The 23,412-nt window shown below is 34.4% G+C and overlaps 2 protein-coding genes across 2 annotated transcripts in view; one reads left to right on the top strand and one right to left on the bottom strand.

Moving 5' to 3' along the window:
• The window catches only part of LOC149735422 (uncharacterized), a 56,123-nt gene extending 37,236 nt beyond the window's left edge, over nt 1-18,887 (top strand). Inside the window, exons 55-72 of the mRNA XM_089877859.1 lie at nt 251-524; nt 1,293-1,423; nt 2,257-2,435; nt 2,983-3,165; nt 3,705-3,844; nt 4,595-4,717; nt 5,133-5,317; nt 6,024-6,140; nt 6,839-6,981; nt 7,493-7,640; nt 8,213-8,411; nt 8,692-8,801; nt 9,694-9,896; nt 10,419-10,558; nt 10,856-10,963; nt 11,546-11,720; nt 12,122-12,323; nt 12,735-18,887. Of these exons, the coding sequence (XP_089733985.1) occupies nt 251-524; nt 1,293-1,423; nt 2,257-2,435; nt 2,983-3,165; nt 3,705-3,844; nt 4,595-4,717; nt 5,133-5,317; nt 6,024-6,140; nt 6,839-6,981; nt 7,493-7,640; nt 8,213-8,411; nt 8,692-8,801; nt 9,694-9,896; nt 10,419-10,558; nt 10,856-10,963; nt 11,546-11,720; nt 12,122-12,323; nt 12,735-18,833 (8,859 nt within the window). The 3' untranslated portion in view covers nt 18,834-18,887. The remainder of the gene's footprint in view (nt 1-250; nt 525-1,292; nt 1,424-2,256; nt 2,436-2,982; nt 3,166-3,704; nt 3,845-4,594; nt 4,718-5,132; nt 5,318-6,023; nt 6,141-6,838; nt 6,982-7,492; nt 7,641-8,212; nt 8,412-8,691; nt 8,802-9,693; nt 9,897-10,418; nt 10,559-10,855; nt 10,964-11,545; nt 11,721-12,121; nt 12,324-12,734) is intronic.
• On the bottom strand, nt 18,879-23,156 carry LOC149735421 (uncharacterized). The gene is made up of 8 exons (XM_089877868.1): nt 22,822-23,156; nt 22,539-22,644; nt 22,070-22,264; nt 21,689-21,850; nt 21,185-21,288; nt 20,756-20,915; nt 20,506-20,632; nt 18,879-20,105 (listed from the first exon to the last, which is right to left on the bottom strand). The coding sequence occupies exons 1-8, from the start codon at nt 22,928-22,930 to the stop codon at nt 19,545-19,547; spliced, it is 1,524 nt and encodes a 507-aa protein (XP_089733994.1). The 5' UTR covers nt 22,931-23,156; the 3' UTR covers nt 18,879-19,544.
• Between the last annotated feature and the right edge of the window lie 256 nt (nt 23,157-23,412).

Below are 23,412 nucleotides of genomic sequence, written 5' to 3'. Positions count from 1 at the left end.
CATTTTTACAAAACTTATTGACCTTTATTATAAAAATAATTTACTGTATGGGTACAAAAAGCTATTTAAACCATAGTTTTAAAAAATTAATAGCTAAAGCTTTTCTAATAACCTAAGCTTAACATTACAAACAAAAAAATTATTCTCATAATATTCATATCTTTAATAATTAATTAATTTCTGCTTATTATTTTGGTCTTGCCGATAATAGGTTCAAAACCACTGTAATACAAAACAACATTATTTGCAGGTCACCTACAAATGCCCACCAAACTATTTATTTGATGACCCTATATCTTCTGGTGTAGTGACAATCAAGTGTGTAGGTCACAACACATGGTCTATTAACATGGAGGGCAAAACATGCAAACAAGTGTATTGTGACACAGGAATCAAACCTGTGATAAATAATGCAGTCTTCACCAATTCTTCAGGAACTGTATATGGTTCATATGAGTTCTATACTTGTGATAAGGGATTTCATTATCTGGATAATACTAACAAAAGCCACCCGCACTTCAAATGTAGGTATTTTAAAATATTTTTGAAATAATAAATTTGGAGTTAAATATGTTTTAATTATGTTTTATGTGAGTTGTATTAAAGTAAATCAAATTCTCAATGTTTGTTTTTAGCTCTTTATAAAACGTGGTAGTTAAACCATATATAATACGTTAACATTGTAATGCTGTTTCAATATTTTTGTATACATAGCGTGTTTTAACGACTTCTAGTTTCATCTCTTCGTGGCTTCCATTACTGTGATTGGAAATAGACTAATTATGTTAAGTTACAAGTTTAAATTTCTAAACAAAACTTAATACAAAACACATGTGCTGACTGTTAAATTACATACATATTTAATTGAATTAATTGTGCGCATGGATTTAATGCTTCCTAAGTTATGCATATTTTCACAATCATACATTTGCTGAATTTCCCTGTGACAAGACACACACTTATTGCTCCTTAGTAGTCACTAATGGGTTGCCCAAATTTTCACCAGACAGAAAAAAACAACAAAGTTACATACATGGTAACTCTTAAGCAAGCACAAGGAGTATAAAATACGGCACCTATGTTATAAAAGACTACCATTGCCTCATCACACAAGAATAGGCAATGTCATTCAATCCTTCAAGCCTAGGTGTAGCGACCACGCTTTTTTTCCCAATGTTTTTAAATATTAGCGAGTTTTTTTGTCGCTATATCCTGTCTTTTCGCTATTTGTGGCTATATCCTGTCTTTTTTTTATTTGTATTATTATATCAAATAACATAATCCACCCACAGTATGGTGCGGAGGAAATAGATTTTGGTATTTGAAGAAAGAAGGAAGTGAGACTTGCGTTCCAATCATATGCCCACCACCACCAGACATTGAACATGGAAGTTATATTTTGTTATCATCAAATAATTATATGGTTGGTTGATACTTCTTCAATAGCTTGTAAAGTACTATTGTAATGTTTCATTGAGTGAAGACACTGTTTTGAACCAAATCTCGCCTTTTATTTTAAATTTAAACTTTTTCTGTTTCTATTAGAAGTTAACCTTGATAACAATTAAGCATAAATAGCTTTGTCTGATAAGTGTAGGACCACATTTTTTTCTTCCAAACAAATGTAAATATGTTTTTAAGTGTAAGCGATATAGAAAACAAATAACTCATGTTTTGAAACTTTCAAACCTTTAAATTTTTTTTAGGTCCAAATTTTTGTGTAATGTGCCGAAAACAAATTAGCGTACAATTTGCCTTTTCACCTCGCTCTGTATTTCTATGGCTCTGACCTATATAGAATAAAATGGCACCGGTTACTGTAGAAACACCCAGATTACAATATTTAAATGTCATTTACTGTGCAATATTCAAATTTAAATCAAATCTGATGTTAAATATGCATGCATTTATACGTTTGCTAAAAGATAAAATATTGAAAAATATTATTAGTATATTCCTGATATTGGTAGCAACACCAGCAAAACAATATTATCTTAATAATATTTTTTTCTGCACACAAAAATGTTAACACGATTAAGACATAAGTGTTGTTAGAACTTGACAAACACTCGTTGTTTTTCCATTAGATTTTTGTTAAAATGAATTTAATTAACAATTTTTTTATTGCTAATAACTAAATACTTTTTTTTTAGGTTATGGCCCTTTAATTTCTTCACAAGTGTTTATAAACATTTTGTTTCTATTCAAGTTTTATATTAAAATGACTTTAATTCAATGCTTTTTCATCTGTTTTAGGACATAGCCTTGTACACATGCGAGCGTGGCTATCTTGTTACTTCACCAGGCAGAGGTAATATTCAAGGTTTTACATACGAAGCTAGGTGTGGTGATGGCGCACAATGGGTTACCAACATAACACAATATGATGCACACTATACGTGTGAACTCGCTAAATGCCCGGTGTTACGCAATAAGTGAGTCAAATCATTAAAAATAATCGTTTTTTTGGTTTAAAAAAACATAGTGTCTTTCTGATGTTTTTTTCTGCCATCTGACAGGGCTTAAAAATTATTATTTTCACATTATTCAATGTTTAATGTGAAAATAATGATTCACATGATTTGGTTTCAAAAAATGTAAAAATAATGATTTCTATAAATCATCATTTAGAATATTTACATTATTCAATCTGAAAATAACAATTCACATCATTTAGTTTCATAAGCATGTTATAAAATTAAAACAAATTAGCATTATTAAAAAAATTAAACTGAATGCAACTAGAAATAGATGTTTTGTTAGCACTGTTTTTATTTTTCTTGATTACTGGAATTTTGTTTTTAATTCTTTTTTATTTCTATGTAAATACTGTTATTTTTAGATTGTGTATTTATTGTAGAAGGTTTCGGGTGTCTTGTTTTGATTTTTTTATTAAACCCCATTATTATTTTCTGGCTTTCTGGCAAGCTACACACATCTTATAAGGTCGATTTTTATCTTAAATACATAAATTTTCTACAGACCAAATGCGGAAGTTCGATACACAAATGATTCACTTCACAATCAATATAACAATGGAACAGCCATCCACCAATGTAAAAAAGGATATCATATCAGTAGTGCAGTAAGAAGGGTTCATTTAAAATGTATGTGGTATGGACAGTGGGAACCTCGGCCAGATTCAATAGAATGTGTTGTTATTCAGTAAGTGTTATGTTCTATATGGGTCAGGTCCTATGGCAAGGCATGCCAGACGACTTGGAATTTTTTACTTTTTACAAAATAAACTGAAAAATATGATTTTATCTCAATTTACATTCAGTAACGTTTTAAATATATGATAATGACACTGTGATATATTTTTAAACATTTAACATGGCCAGACACAGGTAATAAACAAAGTAACTTAAATATAGTATTTATAGCACAGTGCATGTTGCGATAATTTTTTTCAAATTTCTATTTTTAAATGTAAAGTATGCATCCTGCTTTTACAATGATGGTAGGCTTAAACCTAGCTCTAGCACCACCGTAAAGATTTCATAAGCTAATGAAATTGCTACTGACTCCTACTTATTGATTACAATAGTGGATAACAAATAAAAAAATGTTTTTTATATATTAATTTTTAGTTATAAAATTTTCAAAATTTTTTTGATTTTCTTATACAGTTAAAAGATTTTTCTAAAAATTTTTTTATGGAGATTGTTTTTTAACCCGTTTAAATATTTTCTTCTCAATAGATGTAAACCCCCACCTGATATGGAGCATGCGAGTGGTGGTGGTATAACAGGGGTTGGGGCAACTTGGAGGTTCCGGTGTTTTCCTGGATATGAATCAACATGGTCGGAACCTTTTGTATTCATGGGGTGCAGTCCGCGAGGTAAAGTGGCAACTTATATTTGCTTGTATGATGCAAGCACATCATATGTTTGGTTACATAATGTGCTTAAGTGGAACGAAACAAATATAGTCAAGTGTGGTAATAAAAAACAATGGGTATGTAGTGTTCATGCTCATTGTTTATATTCATGCCATCATGTATCACGAAGTATTTGATATCTATGTATCATGTCACGTGATTATATCATAATTCATAACCAAGCTATTAACTCGACTACCAAGATACTGAACTAACGAGTCCAGTCTAGTCTTTAAATGTTAGAACTAGACAGTGGATTACTATTGGGGGTACTTAGGGTAAGAAAGGAGAATCCCCTAACACGCTAAAAAATCATTTTCTTGCAAACAATTTCCTTATTCTGTTATTTTTACTGTAACCAATATTAACTTTGCAATTAAATTGATTTTAAAGTAATTTATGTATAATAATTTAATTTAAATAACGTTTTGATTGATTTTAAAGTTAATCATGCATCAAAACAGATATTTTACAGCTTTGTCTACATTTGTATGATGCAAGCACGTCATGCACCTGGGTACATGATGTATTTTAGTAAAACAAAACAAAGATAAAACTTTTTGTGTTTAATTCATTATTTGAAAATGTAGAAATTGAATTGTTTTTAATATAGTGATAGAAATTATATTAACATGTATATATTTTATGGATGATAATGTTCAAAAATTATTAAATTAAATTTCAAACTCACAATGTAATGTATTTTAATAGGAGGGTGGATTCCAACTTTTGAAAATGTAAAGAAATGTCGGAAAATCTGGTGTCGACCGATTAATTTGTATCCTGATCATTCTGTGGCTGTTTTACCTAATGGAAAGGAAATTACATTAAAAAGTAAGATGTGTTTTATAGGAATGGCACAACTCTGGCCTAAACCCTAAGTCTCCAGATTTACCTCTGTAGGATCTTACCCATATAGAATAAAATGTTTACACTCTACACCCCAGTGGTTAAAATCATAACTTTATTTCGGACTAACCCCTTTTTTAAAGCTTGCTACCACATTGGGCTTGTGTGTTATTAGAAAAACCTGTAACAGCAATTGCTCCAACCCACTGGGTTCTAAATTGTCTGCCCTACATTAAAATAACATTAAAAAATTACTCCGAAAACTGACTTACAAAGTTAACCTATGTTGTAACTTGTAAGCACGCAGAAGCTGAATGAAACAGAACATCCATGTTATAACCACTGTCAATGCCCAACACAGGACAATAAAAGAAGTAAAATTCATTCATTATCATTGCAGGCCCTGAAAAAGACCAATATGTTCCTGTGGACTCCACAGTTCGATTTAAATGCGTGCCTGGATATTGGATTCCAATGTTGAAGGATATATACCAAGATGTATTATGTGATGGAAGAAGAGTGTACTTACCTGAACTAAATACATTGTTACCATGTGAACCTCTACATTGTAACTCACCACCAAATGTATGTTGTGTTTGTATATTAAAGTCATTTTACTTTTGTTTCAACTCAGGCATTAGTCCAGCGCCGTAGCACAGTTGGTTAGTGTGCATGTCTCTAACCCAGAGGTAATAGGTTCAAGGCTCTTCACTGCCACCATTTTGGTCGAATGTGTCCTTGGCAAGACACTTAACAGCAATTGCTTCAACCCAGTGGTCACTAATGAGTTGTCCAAATAATCAGCCACACATAAAAACAAAATGAAAAATTGCCCCCAAAGTAACATACATAGTAACTCATAAGCTGGCACGGGGTATATGAATTAGAACATCCCTGTTATACAGACTGTTGTTTTCCGGCCACGCGAGGATAAAGTAAGAAGTTACAAAACCTCCATTGATAGGCTGGATTTGTACAATTTTAACAATAAAACAAAGAATAAAAATTTAGTTTCAATTGTTTTTAAAACAATGTTTTAATTGTTTTTTTTTTAATTATTAATTGTGCAGAGTAATTGATATAGTTTCTACATAAAAACTAAGTATGATATTCAAATGTTCCACCTGCTTTTTTATTTATAAAATAGTAAAATAAATTTGCTGTGTACCTAATTTTAGTATGGACAAAATTGCTTTACAGTGTAAATTTAAATTTAAAATTATATTTTATAGGTTTTTGTTTTGCATAACCAACAAAAAAATTATAATCTGTTCATTTTTTCTCTTTAAAGGTGGATGGAGCTCGGTTATTAGCTCCCGCTTTACTTACTTATTCATACAATGATGCGGTCAGTTACCAATGCTTTTTCGGGAACCATTTTCGACCACATAAGTTAAGAACGCTGGAGGTATGTTCCGTTAACAAGTACAATTATTTTAATAGTTTACACAAAATAAAACTGATTTTTTTTTGGATAGCATATACATCCTTGGTCAGCAGTTATGAATAATTGCTTTTTTATGTATGGCAGATAATTGATAATTTAAACAACCCATTAGTAACCAAATACATGCACTCAAAATGGTAGCAGCATTTAGCTCTGAACCTAGTACCCTCTGATATTACTGACAGTGACAATATATCATGTTTTGAATTATGTGCGCCAGAACCACAGCTTTTGTTTAATTCAATGGGTTCAGCTCATGTAAATAGATAAGTATTGAATGACAGAATGTAACTTGCTTTATCCTGGCGTGGCTTGAAAACGACAGTCGTTATAACAGGTGATTTGTTTTATACACCTTATGTCAGATTACAAGTTACCAAGTATGTTACTTTGTAAGTAATTTTTTTTTGGGGGGGGGGGAATTTTAATGTATGGCTGATAATTTGGACAACCCATTAGTGACTACTGGGTTGGAGCAGTTGCCGTTAAGTGTTTTGCCCACGGACACATACGCCCACAATGGTAGCAGCAAATAAAAGGCTTCAACCCATTACCTCTGGGTTAAAGACAGCAACGCTAATCACTTTGCCACGACGCCGGACCAATTATCATTACTTTGTCCAGAGAACTAAAGGTATAATATTTTATCCCACACACAGGTTAGATGTGGCATATATGGAAAATTTGTGCCGAATCCAAATGAACTGATATGTCAGCGAGTTGAATGTGATGATTATGTAATGGAAGGTGCGGATCGTACAAGCCTCACACATTTGAATGAATATGGATCGGCAACTTACAAGTATGTATGTTTATGTCGAAATGTTAACTAAGTACAAGCAATGCTGATGCACCGTTGTTAATATAAATATAAACTGGGTTTACCATTTAATTTTATTTATTAAATTATTTAAAAAAACGATTTTTGTATTACTACTTTCGAATAGATGTTTTAAAGATATGGTTAAAATTTACATTACTGTAATTTACATTTGGTCAACACTAATTTTATGTTTGGTCAACACTGTACTTTACATTTGGTCAACACTAATTTTATGTTTGGTCAACACTGTACTTTACATTTGGTCAACACTGTATGTTTTTGTTTGGCCATCACCAATTTTTTACATTTAGTCAACACTTTAATTTTACATTTGGTCAAAACTGTAACTTTACATATGGTCAACACTGTACTTTACATTTGGTCAACACTGTATTTTTTGTTTGGCCATTACCATTCTTTACATTTAGTCAACACTGTACATTTACATTTGGTCAACACTGTAACTTATATTTGGTCAACACTGTTACAGATGCCATCCTGGGTATTGGTTTGGGTATTATGAATATCAAAAAAGTTACGTTTGTAACCAGGATGGACGGTGGCAACCTGATATTGAGAAATTCAAATGTATAGTTGTCACATGTTATGTATATGGAATACCCAACTCAAATACACAGGTAGTGTATTAGTGTTAATGTATTTTGTACATGTGTATTTTTATACTATATGGCTACTTTGATCTAAATAAAAATAGCTGCAACTGGTTTAAAACAAATGCAGAAGATTAAAACAATACCGACATAATTTAACTCGCATAATGGACAAATTAGGACCTAATTTTTCGGTCTAATTGCATGCCATATACCAGTACAGATGCTTTTCTTTATTTTAAGTTAAGTGTAATAATAGCCCTGTGTGGAAAAACTTATAATTGTCCAACGCAGTGGTACAGTTGTTTGCATGTATGATTCTAGCCGAGATAATACAGGTTTGAGGCACAATGCTGCCACAACTGTTCCCATTTGTGTCCATAAGCATGACATATAACGGCAATTTCTTCAACCCAGTGGTTACTTGCAGGTTGTGTTAACTGCCACCCCTACAAATTAATATAATCCAAAAACAATCACCTACAAAGCTGCATAAGAAAAAGCTTGTGTGTGAAACAAAACACTCAAGTTATAACGATTGTTGCCCCACAGCACAAAAAAATACATCTTTGTTTTTATCTTTAACTCCAATTATACAGCATGTAACACTTGAAGCTGGTAACCAAACAATAGTTGTGTGTAACACTGGTTATTTCCTCGTTGGTGGGCCAGCCATACATTGCAACAATCAGGGTCAGTACTACCCTCATGGCACCAATCTTTATTGTTCTAAAGTACCATGCGAAGTCCCTTATACACCTGCCCATTCAGTGATTAATGGAAATACCTTTTATTTTGGTAAGTATGGCATGTTTGTTATCATGGGACTAAATTGGCTAAGTATTATGTTTATGGTAAATTTAAACTTTAAGCATGTAGGTAACTAGGTTTGATGGTATATTACTATAAAAAAAATATTACTTATTACTAATGACACTGAGTCATTAGTTTTCCTTTTTAAGTCATTAACAGGCATATTCTTCTAAACTTGAAATAGGGCATGAGGTATGCATGTAAAAATAATACTTGGTTGAAATTGCTCAAATTACATCAGCATTGTACAAGTATTTTATTACAGGTGACTCAGCTTCCTTTAGCTGTGAACCAGGTTACTGGTTTGCACGAGGAAATCTTAGTTTGAGTGTTCTGTGTTTAGCTTCTGGTAAATGGTCAGCTAATACAAACACGGTATGTTTATGAATGAATGTAACTTACTTATCCTTGCGTGGCTGGAAAACGACTGCCGTTATAACAAGGGTGTTCTGTTTCATACACCTGGTGCCAGCATATCAGTTGGCATGTATGTTACATTGTAGGTGATTTTTTATGTATGGCTGACCATTTGGTCAACCCATTAGTGACTACTGAGTTGGAGCAATTGTCGTTAAGTGTCTTGCCCATTAATATAAGTGTTTTAGTCATCATTTATTCTTCCTCTCGAGTAAGTGAACTGGAGAGTTATAACATAGATGTTCTATTGTACACCAGAAAAAGTGACTTGTATTAATGGAACTTGTTTGGCACAAGAGTTTAGTTTCATAAACCTTGTTCCCACTTACCATGCATGGGTTTATTGCAAGTTGCCATGCATGGGTTTATTGCTTGTAAGTTACTAAGTGAGCAGTTTCGTGGATAAAATATTGTCACCTATTCATCATCGTATGGCAGGGCAATGTCAGCCTTTATAACAGACTTGCCATACTTCATACACCTCATGTCCGCCTATGAGTTACCACTTTTGTAATTTTGTGAGTCATTAATTGCTTTATAAAGGTGGCTGTACACAGTATCCGCATTGCGAATTCGTTTACGCTCATTTCCCAGTTCTGCATGCGGCAGCGAAATCTGGACAAAACAGACAAAATGAACGAAATCCGGATACTGTGTACAGCCACCTTAAAGCTGATAATTTGAACAACCCATTAGTGACCACTGTGTTGTAAAATTACTGTTCTGTGTTTTGGCCACACACGCAAACAATAACAATAGCATTGAGCCTTACTACTAGTAGCTTTTAAGAAATGCAGTTTTACACTAATAATGCCAGTTACTAAACTATACAACCAAATATCCCCCACAGACAGCATGTGTACCATTGTCATGTGGTCGACCACCTGCCCCACACTTCGCTTCCATACTCGGAAACAACTTTGGTTTCCAAAATAAAATAACTTTCAAATGTGCCCCTGGTTTCTGGTTTAAAGAACTAAGGGAATTGGAGCGAGGAGCAGAATGTAGGGGTGATGGTGAATGGTCGTACACGCCGCCATCTAAATGTATAAAGTGAGTGAATTACATTACTATCTGTTTAAATAGTCACATCTATGGGTTAGGTTCACTCAAGGCTGCATGTGTTCTTAGAAACACTTTTCTCCTGATTTTCTTTCTTCCATTTTCATAACACTTTTTAGTATTGGTATCTTAAAGTCAATATCTTAAAACTTCAAAGCTTTTAGCTTGTACTTGCATAACTCTGTTATAATAAATGTAACTTGCTTTATCCTCGCATGGCCCTAAAACAACAGTCATTATAACAGGGGTCACATCTCGTGCCAGCTTACGTGTACTTAGTGAGTAATTATTTTTTGAATTTTTCTTTATGTGTGGCTGATAATTTGGACATTAGTGACCACTTGGTTTAACAAATTGCTGTTAGGTGTCTTGCCCAAGAACGCATCGCACACAATGATAGCAGCGAGGAGTTTTGAACCCATTACCTTTGGGTTAAAAGAGTCAGGCGTGTTAACCGCTTTGCCCTACTGCCAACCATAATTAGCAGCATAAAAAAATTGTTTGTTTTTTTAGAATAAAATGTCGAGAACCCCCTACAATACAGAATGCTCATGTTACTAATGATGGGGTGACGTACAAATCACAGTTGAACTATGTGTGTTTCTCAATGCATTGGATCAGTAGGAAGAACTCAACACATTGGGTCATTTCTGGTAAAATTGCGTGGATTTTTATGATAGAAATATTAAAGAAAATGTTCATATTTATGCAGGAAAAGTTGTCTGCTTCTTTTGTGTATTTTTCCATTGGGTATTACGTGTATATAATTTCTGGCAGAATTTTTTGATTTTTATATTAACAATTAATGCTACACAAAAACATGTATGAAATTACTGTGTGCCATTTTAATGTAAAATGTTACTTGTGTGTAATTGCTACTTGCAAAAGTAAAAGGTAAATTAGGTAAATGCTTAAGGCTGTTTTTTATTTATATGATGTCTATGTGACAGGTGAAAAAGAATTTCGATCGGAATGTTCAAAACATGGAGATTGGGTTCCAGACGTGTTTGATACTTTTGCTTGTAATTCTATTTATGGAGGAGATCTTCTTATTGCAGGTGGGGATTAAACATAGCAAATGTAGATCCAAGAAGCCATATATTATACTTTATTTTATGACTTAAGAACTAAAGTTGTATGAAGCTAATGTTAGTAAAAGTTAAAATATTATTTATCATTGTCACTTAACATTTTGAACACCTTACAAACACTGAAACACATATTATATCTGGCCGCGAGACACAGTTGGTAAATGCGCCTGCCTCTAACTGAAAGGTAATGGGTTCCAGGCTTATCCCCGCCATCATTGTGGGCGTATGTGTCTCTGTGCAAGACACTTAGCAGCAATTGTTCCAACCCAGTGGTCACTAATGGGTTGTCCAACCCATGAAGCAATACTTGGTAACTTGTAAGCTGGCACGATGTGTATGAGAAACAGAACACCGGTGTTATAACGACTGTCGTTTTTCCAGCCATGCGAGGATAAACCAAGTTACATTCATTTATTCATATAGTTTCTAACAGGGCAATCCTTTTGAATCAACTCTTACTAAAAACCCTACTTTTATCTCACTAATACTTCACATTCTAACTGGCGATTCTATTAACTTTATGCATAATAAAACATAAAATTCTAACAGATAAAGAAGTTTCTGGGCGTAATTTCGCCGGCCTTCCACCACCTAATGCTTACAAATCACTGAAGACAGACCTGACAAAATATTGGCTGAAATACAATTCAAGTTTTATGACAATATCTGATGGTAAAACAATAACAGGTGAAAGGAATGTAGGGAAACCAAGCCAAGATATCAAGTGAGAAATTGATCTGCTTTATAAAGTGCTTGGTTATGGTGAAATTACTTGTAAATATGAACTTTTGACTTTTTTTATGTAACTTTTACAACATTTTTTTATCTGTAAAATTTACTGTGTGCTTTGCTATATGGTACAATGACTTTTATTTGCTAAAATTATACCTTTTTTTTGTATTAAATTGCTATTTTAAAGCAAACTGCATTTTTAATCCCAGTTTCTGAGCCGTGCCTCGCAATATGATCTCACCCATATAGAATTAATTTTTTTTAGTTTTTATGGCCACGCGAGGGTAAAGTAAGTTACATTTATTTAAAGAAAAACACTCATGTTATGCAGCTTTCGTTTACCAGCCTCGGTTTGATAAAGTTACATTCATTGATTTATTCATTTGATTGTAGGTTAATTTGGGATGAAAATCCAATCACATTTTGGATGGCACCCAATGATCAACCACAAACTGTGGAGATATATCTCGGTGAATCACATGCAATGTTTGGTGTGATGATCATGTGTTTAGATGATGGGTTATCGGATCTAACCAACTTTACCCTTGTGTTTGCTGGACCAGATAAAGTTGTGAAAACACTGGGACCTTTCAAGGTACAATTGTTAAACTATAGATCATGCTAATTGGTTTAAATCAGCATTCCTTAAACTGGGGTAAATTTAACCCTGGCCCTTATTTTTTTATCTGAGGATTTAATATGTAAACTGATGTTGCTAGGTACTTTTTGAACTTTTTTGTCAAACAGTTCACTGAGGCTTTCTTTCTATAAAATTAAAAAAACATCTTTTTTTTAAAACGAATTAAGGTCACTTATTTATCCCCAGTGGTAGGGCAGTGATATTTGTTACAACACGAGTGTCTTATTGCATGCACCTCGTTTCCCTTACAAGTTACCACAAATGCAACTTTGTGGATGATGTTTTTGTGTGTTTTTTTTCTAACAGTCCAAATGTGATAATATGAACTTGAATAATTTTTTTACAATGGTTTAAATATTTTGTCAGGTTTATGGGGACAATGGAGTTAATGGGACTCACCTTACTGAGCTTCCCATGAAATATAGCTCGGTGGCAAGCGCTTGGTTGTTTGGAGGGTTCAAAGAAGAGATGCTGTGGGTACATCTTCTGCTCCAAGGAGCAATCTCGGATGGTGCGGAAGTTGGGATCAGGGAGATTGGATTCTTTGCATCGGAGATTGAATGGGTGTGGAGGTATCCACACGATCCGATACCTGCTGTTATAATTGCAACTGTAGTTTTAACAATGTTGATGGTGACGTCACCATTGGTTTACTGGATGGAACAAAACCTTCCATATCTTCGTATTAACACCCCTCCTGATGTAGAGAGGAAAAAAACACCGCAGTATCAGTTATCTTTCATAAGACATAGGTGTTCGCCATCTAATATACAAGCACTGATCCATATATCCTCCGCACGTAACCAGAGAAAAATGCCAGTGGTTTGGTTGCAAGGTGAGGAGTGGGTCGAAATATTGGCAGGTTCTCAAAAACGCTGCGTCATTTCACTGCCTTGCAAATCAAGCCTGAAATCTGATGAGTTACAATTTCAAATTTTTATTTGGAAAAAATCTAGGAGGTTAAAGGCAACTGGTGGTGAGCCTGTTTGTGTTATAAGCGACATACAATTGGTTGATTTAGAAAATGCAACCACATGGAAATCTGACCCGGATAATTTTTTCACATCTCAAGCTGAAAATCACACAGTTTTCACGAACCAGTTTTCTAGCGTTACACTTTATAAAATGAATCAACACAGCACGTTGTACAGGCTTATGGCCCAGATATTCCGATCACATCTTATCCCATCTATCCTTGCTCCACTGCATTCCTGTATCTTGAACAGGTTTGAGAGTCTGTTGTACTCATTCCTGCTTATAACAACTGGATTATTTTTCACAATAACATTTCAAATTATGTTCAACACTTTTCCTGTTGAGGAAAAAGCTCCAACAGTCACTTTGTTTTCAGAGGATGTTGCATTAGCTACAGATGATTCAGAGTCATGGACCTTAATATTTGCAGGACTGTCATCTGTGATATGCATTCCTATTGTGTTTTTAACAAGGTTATTCTACTCATTATCAGAAAATGTGTGCCAATTTCAATCTAAGGATGCAGTTTATGAAATTTGCAGTCATGAAATTTTTTACCCGAAGAAAAACAGTAAGATTCTTCGAAAAGATTTAAAACAAGCTCTCCAGAAGGTTCTTAACCTCACTTCAATTGTTCCGGACATAGTTAAGTACGATTCAAAGATATTTGGGATGGAAAAAGTAAAAGGCCATTTATCAGAACCTTTAATTCGAAAACCTGTTGGACAAGAAAGTTATTTATCTCAAATATTCAAGTTAGGTAAAGTAGCCAATGATACGACATCCTGCCAAGTTGATATGCAGAATTTGATTGAGCAAGCCTTAGAATCAAGTGAACATTCACGAAGCCAGCATGGTAGTGAAGGCGGCAGAAGTATAAGTCAGCGTGGCAGTTATCAGATTAAAGAAGACAGTTCACAACTCCATTCAGCATCAAGTCAAAACAGTAATGAGAGTTATACATATGCAAGCAGACTTGATGTTAGAGAATCAGAAATGTACAAGAAAAAGGGATCAAAAGACAAAGTTTCTTCACTGTCTGATGATAGTTTAGTTGATAGGATGCTAAAACAGGATTCAACCAGTTTAAGCGATGAAAGTTATAAAGCTGATAATATTCATACAAGCAGTGCTTCTGTAAATTCCTCTACAGGCACAGGTTCAACAGAATTAACACAAGAAACATCTGCTTCACCATCTAGTGTAAATAAATCGGATGATGAAAGTTATACTAACACACAAGAAGACGTGCTTGGTACAGACACACCAAACGTAGTGTCTTCACACTACCATTCTACTACTTCCTCACAAGCGGAGAGCAAATCTCAAAAAGATTCATCGGAAAAATTTAATAGTGAATTAACTATAGACCCTGTTGTGTTAGATTCAGAGAGTGCGAGTTCAAACCTCACTGAGGTGGAAGCAACTTCAAAGCAGTCTTCAACTATGGATGACAACAATTACAATCCAGATCATGTTTGGGTTAACGTTGATCCGCGCCCAGTGTTGCCAGATAGTGATGCATCGAGTCTCAATTCATTTTCAAGTGCTGTCCAAAAAGATCCACATTTACACGATGTTGAAAATCAAAAATCGTCACAGACTTTGTTAAGCACAGAAAGTGTCTCCGATGATGTTTCAAGTGTCCTCTCTTTTACAAGCGCCTCTCAGGAACCTAGTTACGAAACTGAAAAAGCAAAAACTGATTCTACCAATAAATTGTTATCACGACATGATACTCGTGATGCATTTATAGATGAAGAGAGTCATGATTCACTGGATGGCACATTATCACAAGCACAATACGATTCTAACAATAAAATGTTATCACGACATGATACTCCTGATGCATTCATTGATGAAGAGAGTCATGATTCACTGGATGGCACATTATCACAAGCACAATACGATTCTAACAATAAAATGTTATCACGACATGATACTCCTGATGCATTCATTGATGAAGAGAGTCATGATTCACTGGATGGCACATTATCACAAGCACAATACGATTCTAACAATAAAATGTTATCACGACATGATACTCGTGATGCATTCATAGATGAAGAGAGTCATGATTCACTGGATGGCACATTATCACAAGCACAAGACGATTCTAACAATAAAATGTTATCACGACATGATACTCCTGATGCATTCATTGATGAAGAGAGTCATGATTCACTGGATGGCACATTATCACAAGCACAATACGATTCTAACAATAAACTATCACGACATGATAATCGTGATGCATTCATAGATGAAGAGAGTCATGATTCACTGGATGGCACATTATCACAAGCACAATACGATTCTAACAATAAATTGTTATCACGACATGATAATCGTGATGCATTTATAGATGAAGAAAGTCACGATTCATTTGATGAAACATCACAAGCACAACGTGATTCTACTAACAAAGTGTTGTCACGGCATGATAATCGTGATACATTCATAGATGTAGAAAGTAATGATTCTTTGGCTAGCACATTTTCACAAGCACAATACGATTCTAACAATAAATTGTTATCACGACATGATACTCGTGATGCATTCATAGATGAAGAAGAGAGTAATGATTCATTGCTTGGAACATTATCACAAACTTCATTAAACAGAATGCTTGACATGACATTTGAAGATAGTTCATTCACTCAACATTCAATCCGTAGTTTTATTTCACAAAGTGAGTATAGCTTAAACTTTGTAAACGAGACAATTCAACAAAGTGATGTGGATGCAACAGAAGAATCAGTAGATCGATTATCCCAACCTCCAGATAATCAACTCTCAAAACATCCAGGTGATCAATTCTCACAACTTTCACAAGATCAATTCTCACAACATCCAGGTGATCAATTCTCACAACTTTCACAAGATCAATTCTCACAACCTCCAGAAGATCAATTCTCACAACCTCCAGATGATCAATTCTCACAACTTCCAGATGATCAATTCTCACAACCTCCAGAAGATCAATTCTCACAACCTCCAGAAGATCAATCCTCACAACCTCCAGAAGATCAGTTCTCACAACTTTCACAAGATCAATTCTCACAACCTCCAGAAGATCAGTTCTCACAACTTTCACAAGATCAGTTCTCACAACCTCCAGGTGATCAGTTCTCACAACTTTCACAAGATCAGTTCTCACAACCTTCAGATGATCAATTCTCACAACCTCTAGATGATCAATTCTCACAACATTCAGATGATCAGTTCTCACAACTTTCACAAGATCAGTTCTCACAACCTCCAGAAGATCAATTCTCACAACCTCCAGATGATCAATTCTCACAACCTCCAGATGATCAATTCTCACAACCTCCAGAAGATCAATTCTCACAACTTTCACAAGATCAATTCTCACAACCTCCAGAAGATCAATTCTCACAACCTTCAAAAGATAAATCCTCACAACTTTCGGAAGATCAATTCTCACAACCTCCAGATGATCAATTCTCACAACATTCAGATGATCAGTTCTCACAACTTTCACAAGATCAGTTCTCACAACCTCCAGAAGATCAATTCTCACAACCTCCAGAAAATCAATTCTCACAACCTTCAAAAGATCATTTCTCACAACCTTCAAAAGATCATTTCTCACAATCTTCAAAAGATAAATTCTCACAATCTTCAAAAGATAAATTCTCTCAACCTCCAAAAGATCAATTCTCACAACCTCCGGAAGATAATTCGTCAAAACCTCCAGAAGATCGATCCTTACAACCTCCAGAAGATCATTTCTCACTAACACAATCAGATCATTTTTTTCAACCATCACAAAAAACGTTACAAAATGATCGATCAATAAACTTCCTACCAGCATCATTACATGAAGAAATAGAAAACCAAAGTCAAAAAAAAAGTGATCAAGGTGACATTGAAAGTCAGATAGACAAAACACCCAGTGAGTCAAGTTTTCATGATATTTATGTCCAAGAAAGTCAAGCAACTGTTCATTCTGTAAAGCCCATTTCACAAGCATCTACATCTACAGAATTTCAATTAAATGTAGAAGCAGAAATATTGACACCAACACATAATGTTGTGAGTCCTGGGAAAGCTATGACATCATCAGGCGATGATGTCATATCACCTAATGATGTCACGCACCATGTTGCAAACATAGGTAGCTCAAATGATGCGTTATTTATACCTGACAAAGAATTCAGCAACCTTAACACAAATGATATCAATGCATTCCAGTCAATGGTAGAAAATAAAACCGAACTTTCATATACCTCTCCCAGTGAGACATCTATTGTTAAAACAGAGGAAACACCAAGAGTTATAAAAGCAGAAACATTTCTAACTTCAAGTACAGACATATCATCAACCACGCTTCCCAACTTACCCAATGCTTTTCCCCTCCCAACACTTCACATGATAAATGAAACATCTTCTGTTGCCCAACCCGAAAATCCTGAGCCTCTAGTTTATGTTTCTGTATACTCAACAACCAGCATACGAGATATACCGCCTGTGTGCGCAAATTTTAACTCTAGGGGTACCAGCCTCGAATCTGTGCTAGGGAAGTTAAGCAAGAACACGATATCTACATCATTGGAGGAGTTAAAACTGATGTTAGATACATCTTCCAGTCCAAGTGATTCTGATATTCTTCTTCAACCAAGTAAAGGACCTGATCTTCGACATCAATCTCAAGATGAACCTCCCGAAGACTATTTATCTCAGTCACAAGTGGGGGCTATAGAGTCTAGCATTATTTTAAATGAGGTAGAATCTTCAGTGTCAAGATTGTCCAACACAGACACTGACAACGTGTTTTCTCCTGTAATGGAAAGCGAGGTTCAGGTTAATGTGCATTACGATAAATCTGCTTCATCTTTAGTTAGTTCGGAAAGATTTTTAAATGTTCGGGTATGGGACATGGGTCCACAGAAAAGTAAAAGTAAACATACTACTCCTTTCCCTTCGTTTGGTTGTTTTGATGCACAAGATTCAGTCTCGAGTGCATCGAGCACAAATTGTCTCACAGCCACAAACATCTCAGAATCAGATGAGCCATTAGCTGTCGAAACACCATCTATCAGTAACCATAGTTTGTATAATGATAACTTATCTATGATGTCTGCAGTCAGTGGGGATATTAAAAGTGGTTCAGTTACCTCGCACTTTGCATCTATTTTACCAACAACTGATCAAAGTGTAGTCAGCAGTGAGTCAAGTTTAGAACCTGGTTGTGTGGGACCACATTTGCTTCATCATAATGTCGTAACTCATTTGTCTCAGTCAAAAACTCTGATTCCATGCTCATTGCGAACCTGTATTTCATGCTTTATTGCTACAATTATCATTGCTATGTGTGGATATATACTTTGGCAAAGCCAGTATTTAAGTAGTAATTCAGCAGTACTTGTGTATGAAGGTGCAGTTACTTCTTTAATTTGTACACTGGTATTTGTTATGATGTTAGATGCTTTAGTTGGGGTCTTTATTTTTAACCAAAACTTCTAGTTAAAATATATGTTGATGTTATACTGTTATGTTAATACACAAAACTTGATTCTGTTTCTCTTTTATTGCTATCTGTGTGCAAAGTATCTTCTGAATATGAAGAATTGCTAAGTAATATTGGTAATAATAAAACACAATATAATTAAAACACCCATAAGAAGCAACAACACACAGCCAGCTTTCACCAGAGAAATTAACTGTACGACATGCAACAATAATATATAATTGATTGAAAATACATAAATATTCCAATAAAACATTTGTGCACATGCTACTACACATTAATTAGAGCAGCCAATAATGCTGCTTAGCATGAAGCAGCGAACACCTAATTGCAAATCTAAAAAAGGAATAAATCAACAAAAACGTGTTGACGTGGCAGTGGTACAAAGTTGATTTAAATGTTGCATAGCAACATAACAAAACAAAATGTGTCATCAAAACAGGTTTAAACCTGCATGGCGTAAATAATAGCATCTCATTACAATTAGTGGGAGATTTAACACTAAGAGTCGAATATCAAAGAAAGTTATCAAATTACAAGGCATGTCTGATCAGGAAAACTCAAAAACAATAATTTGCTTGAGAAACTGACTTGGAACATTTAAAATATAAAAGAGCAATTGTTTGAAACAAGCTTCTGAAACCTAACAGTGCAATTATAAGTTTGTTTTATAAACAGTGGAACTTTTTGAACGCGATAAGAGTTATTTAATGATCTGACTCTTTTACTTTTCGCGATGGTGGGCTTGATGCAAGCTGAATGAGCGCTAATGCCCCATTCCACCTATCAGTTGGTTCACTTACTGGACTCAAAGAAGCATTATTCACCACATTTTCCTTCTTTGCCTTTCCTTTCACAGGGCTTATGTTTGTTGTTAAAATTAAATCAGAATTCGATTCCAACTCTTCAAGAAAACTAAATTTTTCTGAGCATTTTAGCTTTGATTCTAATATTGGTGATGGTAAAGAATTCTTCCAATGCAAGTTTTCGTTCAAATTAAGTTTCTGCTTTGCTGATCCTTGCGGAAGACACTTATCTCTTGCATCATTGCTCCTCCGCATCAATAACTTATTATAAGCGAGGATTCGTTTCTTGAATGGTTGTCGTGGATCAAACTTCATTACTTGTCCATTCTGATCCATCCTCTTTGGTGAAAGTGGGATGCGGACTGCTGGCTCCTCTGCGTCATCTTTACATCCAGGAGTATCAGCGAGGAGTTGTCGCTTAACAAGTGGAGTATGTAGTCGCATCTGTGGCATGGAATTTGCCTGTTGTTGACAAGAAAAGTTAATGTTATTGTTAAAAAAAAACATGTTCTTTCTGTTAAAGTTAAAATGATCAAAGTGTGTGGATTTTTAAAATTTAAGCAGCATAACTCTATTTTTTTATATAATCTTTAAAGAGAAAGGAAGTTGGCTAACTCGATTTTTACGAACAACTTAAACTGTTTAACAACATATTTTTTAGTGTATTGTTTTTTTTATTATTCTTTGAATGATCTTTGTTTACTACGAACGAAAAAATAGAATGAAAAGATGTCCCATCTTCCCCCACTCTACTATATCCTATATGGCTCACAAAAATACAAATATATATATAGCGTCCATGGCTTTCTTGGTCAAAAAGGTTCCAAACCAATGATTTATGCTATACACAATATTACTTCACCTTAATATCATGGCTTTGTTGTAACGACTTCTCAACATTCTTTTCATCATCGTCACTGGCTGAATTCTCCGATAATTCTCTCTTTAAATTCGACTTTGGTTGTGAAATGGATGACGCTCTGTCCATCCTGAGTTATAAAAAAATATATTTTCAAAATGAGAGCACCATGTATGATTATCTCTGCTCCTATATAAAAGGGTATATTAATTTTAAATTTTGGAAAAATATACTTTTTTTCATTTTTTTTTACCTTAGTCTGACATATTTGTTTAACCATTCAGCAATCGAGCTATCTTCTTTCTTTCCACTTTCAAGCAAGCCAACTAATGCACCAGGATCATCTCGTAATAGTTTTGCTTCAGGGTGGTCAGGACAGTGGCGATTTGCATGGGTGAATCGGACTTTACAAACTATAGAAAAACAAATATATATATACTTGTTTATTAGATCATAAAATTTGTAATATAAAAAAGTAAATAACAAAGCATTAGGCTTAAATTGGTAACTTGTTCTACTTAACTTTTGCCTATCCATAGTTAGTGTAACATAATATGCTGAATGGTTACAGTTGGGAGAATTTCCCTTCAGACCACGCTATCACTTTACAAAGCTATGTAGATACACCACTGTGGCTGATTAACCAATCTAGTTCCTAATGTTACCATAATATGCCTTATACCTTCATTGGAACATCTGAATGGTTTTTCCCCAGAATGCAATCGTTGGTGGGTTTTTAATTGTCCACTTTGTACAAATGACTTAGTGCAGTTTGGAAAATCACATCTGTTTAATATAAAAAAAATATTAATATGCTTTTTACATACTGTTGTTTAATATGAATTACTTCAATAGTCAGGACTGCTTTTTAATATTACAGTATAATTACAGGCTTAAAACAACATTGTAAAGTATTTTCAGACTTGACACTAAGTACGATAACTACCAACTGGTTTAAATTTGGCGCCACAATCCAAGGTACTTCAAACTACAAGTAAGGGCTCATGAAGTGCAATCAACAAATGAACAACTTTGTTCTGGTTAAATTCGCTCAAGTTTCAAAGGGAACAATTCCTTTGTTAGCAAATATTGAGCAGTATTAACACAATTCACAAATTTTCGCAAACTGTTGTTGTGTTGCATAGACATTTGTATAAAAAACGACAGATTTTAATTAAATTCGAACCTGTACGGTCTTTCCCCTGTATGAGTACGTAGATGCGCTTGTAACGATTTTTCGCGCGGAAAAACTCTGCGGCAAACTCGACAGCGAATCGTGCAACTTGAATTTGACCCGAAATATTGTAATGTGGAGATTACATCTGCACGTGGACGTCCTCTCTTTGATCTATTCGGACATGATATATTAGTACTTGTATGAGTTTAATATAGGCTACATTTTACAATTAATCGCACATCTTAAATTTCATATCCGTTTGATGCACTAAAATAAACGAACCATTTCTACCAAAACACCATATACACAATTAAAAAACACAAAACATAATGTATAATTGAACCATTTTCCCATACAACACAATTTATCAACACAATATATACAACATACCCTGTAGGTGTAGACAAAGCATGGTTTGACACATTAGGTACGGGTGATGTACCAATAGGAGGCATGCTTATATTGTTGTTTGGTAATGCAGGTCGTACAGCAGGAGATATAGGTTCCACTGCAGTTAGTGTACGATGTGACGTTGGTGTTGCTGGGCTTAATGGTGTTGATACAGCAGGCATGCCAACTCCATAACTGAAATAACAAAGTGTTGATATTACATTACTGACTATGTGACTTTTATACACTATTTTTGACAGTGTATAAAAGATACTCCAAATTAGTAAAATTAAATAAATAGCAAGTGCAAGTGTTGTTATTACAGTACTGACTTGCACCATCTATTTTAAACAGTATATATATATATAAAAGATACTCCAAATTATTATTGATAGCTATATTATAAATTGATAATCTAGTAGACGTTTATTCGACAATTAGGTTTAAAAAAACTCAAACATTTATTTACCGTCTGTTCATTTGCGGCAATTGGTTGTTGGTGGAACCATAATCAGTTGGCCATTGTGGCCAATTCGAATACACCATTGGTAGGTTTTGGTAAGCTGACATACTTCCTGAAAATTAAAGAATTTATAAATTAATTGTTTGTTTATGATTGCAGCTAATATTGAGAAACAGTATAACAGAGGTAAACAATAATGATATGAATTAAACATGCTTTTATACTTAGTAACCCATAAGCTATAACTATAAGCATATACCAGTATAATAATATATTTATAAATACATACCGCAATCTGGATAGTTTCTGTACATTGGTTGTTGCATTCCTTTAATAGGAGACATCATAACTGAAGTTGGGTGTCTTGTATGTTGCTGGTATGGGAACGAATATGACATGATAAAATAAAGTTTACATGTATGTAGACCTTAGTGAACAAAATATCTGAAATGGTTATATCAACGTAAATAAAATTATAAAAACAGCCAAAGTTTGCAACACGCTAGCCGCTAACGTTGTTGTTTTTATGCCATAAAGCCTCAACTACTTTACTTTCAACACTTGCATGGTATTCACTGCAACTTACTTTATAAAACTAACCCCTGGTACTGCATAGTTACCCCACGAAACCATAACTGTTCACTAAACGTGGCTCGCATGAGATTGGGCGAGTAAAGACTTAACGATATTCCCGCGCAAATCGTGTCATAACACGTGATCGAAACGCGCCGCGACGAGATGAAATTAAATACCCTTCTCTCTCCAAAGAGTTAAATGGTCGTTGGCGTTTTAAGTAAACAGAGTGAACACGCCAGCCGTTTCTTTTGCCGGGAAACTAACGCGGTCAGGATCGGACTTGTGCAAATCGTTTTCGTTTAAA

This window comes from Ciona robusta, chromosome 5, assembly GCF_009617815.1.
Source record: "Ciona robusta chromosome 5, ASM961781v2".
NCBI lineage: Eukaryota > Metazoa > Chordata > Ascidiacea > Phlebobranchia > Cionidae > Ciona > Ciona robusta.
This window is presented reverse-complemented; position numbering and strand designations above follow the sequence as displayed.

Excerpts from the sequence above, each read along its gene's own strand:
- LOC149735421 (XM_089877868.1), bottom strand. The coding sequence starts at position 22,930 with ATGTCATATTCGTTCCCATACCAGCAACATACAAGACACCCAACTTCA. Across the intron at positions 22,265-22,538 it reads TTGCCGCAAATGAACAGACG|TTATGGAGTTGGCATGCCTG; the intron begins GTAAATAAATGT and ends TTGTTATTTCAG. Across the intron at positions 20,106-20,505 it reads AACAAAGCCATGATATTAAG|GCAAATTCCATGCCACAGAT; the intron begins GTGAAGTAATAT and ends TGTCAACAACAG.